The following is a 9333-nucleotide window of genomic DNA, read 5'->3' on the forward strand; positions in this document are numbered from 1 at the left end:
CATCCATCCATCCATCCACCCACCCATCCATCCATCCATCTATCCACCCATCCATCCATCCATCCATCCATCCACCCATCCACCCACCCACCCACCCATCCACCCATCCATCCATCCATCCATCCACCCATCCACCCACCCACCCATCCACCCATCCATCCACCCACCCATCCATCCACCCATCCATCCATCCATCCATCCATCCACCCATCCACCCACCCACCCATCCATCCATCCACCCATCTATCCACCCATCCACCTACCCACCTATTCTCTGTTTCGACCACTCACCCATCATTTTATTCACCCACTCCACCTTCAGCCTTATCCACACCTCACCTACTCTTCCTCATCTACCCATGTACCAGCTCATCCACCCCTCCCACCACGATCCTTTGAGCACCCCTCATCCACTAGGACTTCTGGTGGCGGCAGGGATACAAGACTATCTCAGATGTTAATCAGCAAGTCACCACTGTGTATTTTCCAGATAAACATCTGGAAGGAGAATTCTGGAGCTCAGGGATCCCATAGGACCTGGAGAGCTTTGTTGAGGGACTGTTGGTGATACCCAGGAGGAAGAGAGTTCTGGGTAAAGTGAGAGCGCGTGAAGCTGGCTTGCCTAGGGACTGGTGAAGGACACAGGGCCGAGGAGTGCTGGAGAAAGCTGCTGGGCTTCTTAAGTCATGAAGGTTTCCAGTGAAAAGAAGCACTATGGCGGGAAGAGTTCATTGATAGGACAAGGACATCTGAGGACCTGGAAGAGGAAGTGTAGTTAGGCTCAGGGACCGGGTCAAGGAGGGGTCTAGATGAGCTTCACTTATGAATCCATCCATACCCTCTGCCTTCCCGCCGTCCAACACCCATCCTCTCCAGTCCTTGTGTCTGATGCTGCTCTGGACATGTCTGAGTGAGGGACTCCAGATCTCATTGTACACGTTAGGAGATGGATGCTGGGAGAGCAGGTGACTTGCCAAAGGCCCCCCCTTCCATGGTGAGGGGTGGGAAGGATGGCAGAGCTGCCGGGCCCCATCATCTCCCTGATCCCTGAGCCAGAGGAGTCTAGAGTGCCTGGGTATGAGATGAGCAGGGATCAGGAAGCCCACATGCGTAGCTCTGGGGGAATTATATCTACAGCCTGACCTTTCACACTATCAACTACTCAACTAACAAACATTTGCCCTGAGGGCTCTTAGGATGGGTGTAGGAGAGTTCTGAGTTCAAATTCTGGGTTTGTCTTCCTCTGAAGTGTCTATAAGCCTGTCACACAGAGACAGGAGATCCAGCTTTCTGTAGGCCTGCCAAGCGCTGCACATGTCTGGAAGTGAATAGGCTATGGACAAGGAGCAGTCAGGCCCTTCTGCCCACAGCCCACCATTCTGAGTGTCCCTGCTAGAGCTGTGTGCTCACAGGATTGGCACTGAGTCTTGAGCATTGAGTCTTAATTCTATAGTATTGCATTAAATTTTATGTTTATGTCTGCACTCAAGGTGGGTGCTAGAAACTGAACCTGGATCCTCCCAGAGCAAAATTCTCTTAAGCACTGAGCCATCTGTTCAGTCTGAGATAGGAGCAGAATGCCTCACAGACCTCTGGGAAATACCCCTCCCACTGGCCTGGGGGCAAGGGTCACACAGCAGGAGGTGGCACGACTCAGGACTGCAGGAAGAAGCTGGATCGATATACCTCCTAATCTTGGCGCTCTGTGTGGCAAGAACAGAACCTGAGTCCAGGATAGGAGGGGTTTGGCCCTGTCTGCCTCTGCCAATGTGTCTGCTCAGCTCAGAAAGCGGCAGACGGTTTTGTTGATCAAAAGGCTCCTGTCTGCCATCTGGCAGCTAGAAGGGCCAGGCTTCCTCCCTGCAGGGTGGGGTCCACGGGGGCCAAGAGGGTGGGTTTGGGGATCTACTTCCAGATACCTTTCCCTATGGGCCTTTGTTTCTAAGCTTCCAGGTATAATGCTGCAGGAGCCAGCCTCTGGGGTTCATTGCTGCTTGAGTCAGGACACTTGGCTAAGATGCTTGCTCACTTATAGGAGTTCAGAGAGGCTGGGACGCTTACCTGACATCACACAGAGGGGAGTATGGATAGCCACAGGCCAGCTGAGCAAGCCCAAGGCAGCTTGGTTCCTGGGGGCTGTGATCCTGTAGCTACCCTTGGTTTGAGCCCTGGCCTTACCATGCTAGGCCTCTTCTGCCATGGCCGACAGATGGCAATTTCTTCCATTGCCCTCTAGATTTCCTGTTACAGGATTTTTGTTTGTTTCTTTCTTTTGTTTTTGTTTTGTTTGAGACAGTCTCACTATGTAGCCTTGGCTGCCCTAGAACTTACTATGTAGAGCAGACTAGCCTCACACAGAGCTCTGCCTGCCTGTGTTCCTCTCCTTGCTCCAAATGCTGGAATTAAAGGTGTGTGTCAGCACTCCAGGACTGTTATAGTTTGTCATGGAGAACCACATGCCTGTATTGCCACTCGCCTGTGTGTTGTTCCATGGCTACCTGTCTCATTGGTCACCAGAATGACCACCAGACTGTTCCCAGCATCTGAGTCATTTGGTCATAGATGGGTACCAGATAAATGTAGGCCCATGGAAGGTGCATTCCGTCAAGGACCTGATGCTGAGCTGTGGAAACCCAGCTAACAGTGATCAGGTCTTTCTCTGGGTGGGTTCTTCTAGAGAGAAACTGTCACCCCATCTACAAATGCTGAGGATGCTGGGTGCCATGGGAGCCAGAGATGGAGAAGGTCGTGTAGAGGCTGACAGGACTCAGTTCCAGTTCCAATCATTACAATTATTATTATTGGTTGAAGATCAGCTGAAGGGGCCTGTTGTGCTCCCCAGAGCTGAGGAGCAAGGCCCGGACTGGAAGTGGTACAGCCTGACTCAGCTGGATCCAGTGCCACAAGCCCCGCCCCTCAACTCCCCAACCAGACTGTATTCTACTCAGTCTAGCATCCGGAGGCCTGGATCAGTAGTCTGGGTCCTGCTCAGGACCACAGGCTATACAAGTTGGTATTAGGAGACTCCGTCAAGAACCCAAGATCGGCCTCACGAGCTAGGCCCGCCCCTCACCCTCACAGAACTCTTTCTCTGTACTAAGAGGCCACGCCCCACCCACCCTATACCAGGCAGGTGGTTCAGTGCTACCCAAGGCCGGAACAATGAAGTCCAGCCACTCTTGCCAGCTCCGCCCCTTTCTCAGGCCCCACCCTATTTACCAGTAGCTCCGCCCACCCCCACCTTGAACCAGGAGGCTATCTCCTAGGCCCCGCTCCGCATGTAGACCCCGCCCTATTCATATTGGGGCCCCGCCCCCATTCCCCGCCAGTTCCGGGAGGCCCCGCCCCATGCGGGTTGCGAGGACGCGGGCGCGCGGCCGCTTTCGGAAGAATACGGCTTGGTGGGCGGTTTCCCGCGCCGAGCGCAGAGCTGGCCACTGAGCTGCCTCCTCGCTCGCAGCTGCGCCGGCCGTAGTCGAGCTCCGCGTTCCGGTGTCGCCGCAGCCCGCGGGGCAGGTGAGCCCAGTGCGCTCCGCGTGCCCATACCCTGCGCACAGGGAGTCGGGGGCGCGGTCAGTTAGCTGCGCCGAGCCCAGGGCTGCCGCCGCCTCCCCCAACGCAAAGCGCAGCAGCTGGGTACCGAAGCCACAGGTGGGTGGCAGCCGGGGGCGGGGCCGGGATGCTCAGGCCTGTGGTTCCCGGGGGGTACCCCGACTCCTTGAGGTAGTGGGTGGGTGCGCAGGATACAGGCCGGGCCCAGCTCGCGTGGGAGACTGACCCTCCTCAGGGCGCCCCAAGTGCTTAGCGTGACCCTACACTACGCTGGCTTCCACCCTGACAGGTGGTAACTCCTGAACCAGGTGTCAACCCCATGGGGCCCTGGCAGATGACTCCTTTATACAGTACCACCCCCTGACATCCCTGACAGTCGGTTGACAGCTGGGCATAGATGCCAACCTCTTGATAACCCTAACAGATGACCCTTTAACACAAGTCCCACCCTCTGACAGCCCTGACAGGTGACCTTTGAGCACAAGTGTCACCTCTGACCCCTGTTTCTTTTCCCAGACTCCCTGGTCTCTTGCCTGTTGCCCTCATGAGAAAAACCAACATGTGGTTCTTGGAACGACTTCGGGGGTCTGGGGAGAATGGTGCCAGCCGCGGGGTGGGTGGTGAGGCTGGGGACAAGGCCTCCAAGGGCCCTTTGTATAGCAACGTGCTGACTCCGGACAAGATCCCCGACTTCTTCATCCCGCCCAAACTGCCCTCAGGCCCCACAGAGGCTGAGGGACAGGCTGACCTGGGCCCCTCCACCTCAGAGCAAAACCTGGCTTCACCTGGGCCCCGTCGAGCACCTCGCAGTCCCCGGCTGCCGGTCAAGTTGGCCTCAGAGAGCAGGAGCCTGCTGAAGGCAGCTACACGGCACGTGATTCAGATAGAGAGTGCGGAGGACTGGACAGCCGAGGAAGCCACCAACGCTGACCCCCAGGCACAGGGTGCCATGTCATTGCCCTCTGTGCCCAAGGCTCAGACATCCTATGGCTTTGCCACACTGGCCGAGAGCCCCCACACCAGACGCAAGGAGTCCCTTTTCCACAGTGAACACGGGGCCCTGGCTCAAGTCGGATCCCCTGGTGCTGGCCGCCGACGAGCAGGGGCCAAGGCCAATGGAGGTGATGGGGGATCCCGGGAGGTTGGGGGAGCCCTGATGAGCCCTAGCCGCTACTTCAGTGGCGGGGAAAGTGACACAGGGTCCTCTGCTGAGTCGTCCCCCTTCGGGTCCCCTCTGCTGTCTCGCTCTGTATCGCTGCTCAAGGGCTTTGCTCAGGACAGCCAGGCCAAAGTGAGCCAGCTGAAACAGTCGGTAGGTCGCCATGGCTCCCTGTCTGCGGATGACAGCACACCAGACACCAGCCCAGGTGTCCGTCGCCGCTTGACCCGCAGGGCTACTCCGGAGCCAGGCCCCGAGTCTGGCCAGGCACCACGTGGAGAGCACACAGTACGGATGGGCACCAGGGGCAGCGTGAGGCTGCTGGCCGAGTACGAGGCTGCTCAGGCCCGCCTGCGTGTGCGCCTGCTGGCGGCTGAGGGCCTGTATGACCGGCCGTGTGATGCCCGGAGCATCAATTGCTGTGTGGGGCTGTGCCTGGTGCCCGGGAAGCTGCAGAAGCAGCGGAGCACCATCATCAAAAACAGCCGCCACCCCATCTTCAACGAGGACTTCTTCTTTGACGGCCTGGGACCAGCCAGTGTGCGTAAGCTGGCCCTCAGAATCAAGGTTGTCAATAAGGGTAGCAGCCTCAAGCGAGATACGCTCCTTGGGGAGGAGGAACTGCCGCTGACCTCCCTGTTGCCCTTTCTGTGAGGTCACTGGTTCCTCCCCCTCTATCCTTAGCTGAGCGGGCGGGCGGGGGTGGGCGGGGCCTGTGGCCCTGCGTTCCCTGGATCTCTTAGTGGACTGCTCTTTTCTTAGAAGAAGATGGGCTGCAGGGGCTAACACTGCCCTGCTGACCGGAACTCCTCCCCACTCCACCTTGACCCATCCACATAGAGTTGTGGGGTTCGTAGCAGTCCCAGGATCCCGGTACCTAAAGCGGCTGGGACTCAGAGTAGAGTTCCCTGAGTATGGAACTTGGGTTTTTTGTTTTTCGTTTTCCTTCACTGCACGCGGGTGTTTTTCCACAGTCTGGTTGCTCAGACGCTCTGAGAACTTCTTTGTGACATCCCCCAGTCTTTGGGAGGTCATCCTCCCTGTCCAGGCTGGCTCCAGGTAGGTCTAGCCTCCCAAGTTCTGGCGCTGATGTTCCATCCAGAACCACAGGAGGGCTTGGCCTTCAGCCTGAGCTGGGGAAAAGAAAGCTAGAGTGCTGAGAGTCGAGGGAGGCGGTGACTCTCGGCTGATGGCTCTTTGGCACAGGCTTCCCTTCACTCCTGCCGATCAGCCAGAGCCATCGTAACCCCGGAGCTTCTGCCTCAGGCCTGTGGCTCTCTCCCCATCCTGCAAGCTACAAACCACCTTCCCAGGGTGCCCTTGGCAAGTGCTCTCTGCTCCAGAGTGTAAATAGGCTATAGCTGTGGTGGGTGGGTTGTGTGTGTGTCTGTGTGGTGTTTGTGTTTGTGTGTGCATGCACACACCTGTGTGCACTTGTTGGGGGGGGGTGGGGCTCTGGGTTGTGTATGTGTGTTTTTCCTGCATAGGAAATCCTCATGGGGTGAGATGCATGGGTCCTTGAATGGCTACTGTGTTTTGTACCAACTCTAAGGCTCAGAATAGAATGGACTACCTGTTGGATAATGGTGGACCAGGGAGGGTCCAGCGTCCCTTTGTCTTTTGCTATCTCCTCAAACTCCAAAAGCCCTTGTCCCTCTAGAAAAGGATTTCAGGGTTGATTGCTTGGACCCTTGAGGCGAGCCAAGCACCTTGGAGTTGAGCCACCCCCCACCCCCGGGCCTGGTCCCCATTTTCTGTGAAACTAGGGCACATCTGGGATCTGGGCTGGTCAGTTGGAGTGGTGGGCAGAGGGTCCTAGGGTCTCCTGCTGTTTTCTGCCTCCCATCCTCTCTATGCTCTGTGGGGCCCTGTTTTCTACACCCTGCACTGTTTGATATCTGTTTGCAGTTGACTGTATGTGAATCTTTTAAGACGCCTCCCCCAAATGTGTTTGTTTATAATGCTGTTTTTAGTGCAGTAAAGGTGTTTGGGGAGTGCGGGGGTGCAGGCCTGCTTGATTTGTGTTTAATAACAACAAGAGTTTCACTGTGGATGGCTGGCAGGGTGGGGGAGCCCGGGGTGAGGAAGACCTTTCGCACACTCCCACTCTCTGCTGCTTGGAGCTGTACAGAAGATAGAAGAGGTAGGGAGACCCTAGCCGTTGTGATGGGGACTCACAGGTCCCAGTGCTGGGTTCTGTCCTCAGTCTCCATTTATACAACTTAGTCTGTCTTCACAACAGTCCACAGAGTGGACACTGTGGATATCCCACAAGGTGCTGAAGGCCTGTGGACTCTGTGGAGAGTCCAGCTATCTGGTGGAGGTTGGGAGGGAGGCAAGCTGTGCAGTCCCCAGAGAGCTAGCTCCAGTTTCTTTCTATTTGCCTACTTGTAGTCTCTTTAGGTACTGCCAGTTGCCTAAACCAGGAACTAGCCTGGACCTGTCTGGCTCAGTGAGACAGAAGACAGATTTAGAGGCTGCTGCCTAGGTAGGTAGGCACTTTATAATGTAACTAATTTGATATTATTTGAAATTTACTGCAATTACAAAGCAGTTCTGTAACTTTATTTTTTTCAAAGCTGACTATTAATGATGGTTCTTAAGCGCTTTAATCTCCCTGCTAGCCCACCACCCACCTAGGAGTAACACTACAGAAACCCTGTAGGGCCTTTTAGCTGGAGCAGGGTTTTCTCTGCAGTAAGTCACTGTGTGGGAATGATTCTGACACGGGAGTTGGGACATCTCGTCGCTGGGGTCACCATTCCCATGCACACGTGGTCAGCATAGCTGGGTGCAGATGCCTTAGATGGGAGGACTGGAGGTGGAAGGTCTCACTGCCCCTCGTCACCTTGGGGCCACTCTGTCAACGTGGGCTCCTAACCTCTGTCCCATGGGTGGGTTGGACCAATGCTAAGGGGGAGACCTCCCGTGCTGTGACACCTGTGGTCTTCTGACAGTCTGGGCATGGGAAACAGTAACGGAGGGAAGAAATTGGGACTATGTGGGAAGGGCTGGGCTGGGCTGGCCATGTCCATGGCTACAGGAGAGAAGTGAGCAGAACCCAGGCTGGCTGCCCTGGTGACTGGAGGTTCAGGGCTATGGACTGACAGGTCTCCTAGGCCCCAGGACAGGGCACAGCCCCTGCTGCCCACCCGGTGCCCTGTGGCCTCACTGGTCCCCATCAAGGACCCCACATTGCTTTGACCCCAGGACAGGACTGTGTCCCTCTCTGCCCCAGGGCACATCAGGTCCTCCTGTTGCCACTGGGATCCCCCTGATCCCCCCTTCTGGCTCAGGATCCCAGCAGCCCTTCCTGCCAGTGGCCAGATGGGCAGCGCCACTGAGGCTGAGGCCCTGGGATGTGTTGTCAGGGCAACTAGCCTGGGCCACATTCATGCCATTCCAGAGCTGATGTCATCTCTTGGAAGCAAGTGTTTTGTGTGTCTCACCAACACCCTGTGTGCCTCTGAACACATCTCTGTCTTGGTTTTTATACTTTTTTGCGTGTGTTTACCTGTGTCTATATGTAATGTATGTGTGCCCTTTTATGCCATGTTTACCCTGTGTCTTTGTATCTGGCTGTGGCTTCCCTGGGCCAAAGCACAGAGCCTGCATCATGATTTCCAATGCTATTGCTGTATCTGAAGCTGAGAGCCCCTTTCAGCCTGGTCCCTCCTTCCTCCCCTCTCTCACCTCATACTGCCTGTGAGGACACCTGAGGAAGCACAGACTGTGTCTGACATTGCCTGTTCACATGAGTCCCAGGAGAACTTCTCTCTGCCTTGCAACAGCCAGGGGACTCAGGTGGCAAGGTCTGTGGAGATGGCAGAGGCAGGCATGAGTGTCAGCATGCACCCTGCAAATGTGGCTTCCATCTGAACTGTCTTCCCTTGAAGATGCAGTGGGCAGCTGGGTGCTCATACGCAGATGCCTCTTAGGGGGTTCACTCACAGGCGATTCACCTTCCTTAGAGGGAACCCGCATAAGGAACGCTGAGCTGAGGGGAGGGTTGCATCCATGTTGGTTGCCTGGGTTCAGCTGTGCCTGCTGGCCATGGCTGGGCATCCTTTCAGCCTGGAAGTCCCCTCTGTGCTCTAGACTGACGGTTTCCATCAAGAATGCTGGGGCAGTAACCTTATGGTTGAGAGGTGAGGTCCTTGTCCTGGGATGCCCCAGGATGAAGCACATAAGGGACATACCTCCAGAAGCCTGGGCAGTGGATACTTGCAGGACATGAGCCTCCTGCCTGCGATCTGTAGAAGACACTGAACCTAGGAAGGGAGTGGAGGAAGGTGGTCTGGGGTGGGGGGCCAAGGAAGGGAGCAGGGAAAGGTGAGACACAGGGATGCCCTTGCTGGCTCTACTCTGCAGCAGTCCATGAACTCTGGAGCCCCACCTGCCCTCCGTAAGCCCACTCACTGATGTGGGGTACTGTGGCTGTTTGAGGGGCCTCCCTTCATCTCCATGCTCAAGCCTCTATTTTCTACTCAACTGTGTGGGGTTCCAGCTGAGCACATGATCAGCCTGGAAAGCCCTGTGTGTGTGTGTGTGTGTGTGTGTGTGTGTGTGGTCACCCTGGGCTCAGTCCTGATGCTCTGCAATGGTAATTAACACAATCATAT

General features: G+C 56.0%; 1 protein-coding gene across 1 annotated transcript; it reads left to right on the forward strand.

Annotated features, from left to right (window-relative positions):
* Nucleotides 1-3219: 3219 nt before the first annotated feature.
* Nucleotides 3220-5365, forward strand: C2cd4c (C2 calcium dependent domain containing 4C). Its single transcript, XM_028771530.1, has 2 exons — nucleotides 3220-3516; nucleotides 4069-5365. The coding sequence occupies exon 2, from the start codon at nucleotides 4097-4099 to the stop codon at nucleotides 5363-5365; it is 1269 nt and encodes a 422-aa protein (XP_028627363.1). The 5' UTR covers nucleotides 3220-3516; nucleotides 4069-4096.
* Nucleotides 5366-9333: the final 3968 nt, after the last annotated feature.

The sequence above is a fragment of the Grammomys surdaster genome, unplaced genomic scaffold (genome assembly GCF_004785775.1).
Source record: "Grammomys surdaster isolate TR1022 unplaced genomic scaffold, NIH_TR_1.0 209, whole genome shotgun sequence".
Taxonomy (NCBI): domain Eukaryota; kingdom Metazoa; phylum Chordata; class Mammalia; order Rodentia; family Muridae; genus Grammomys; species Grammomys surdaster.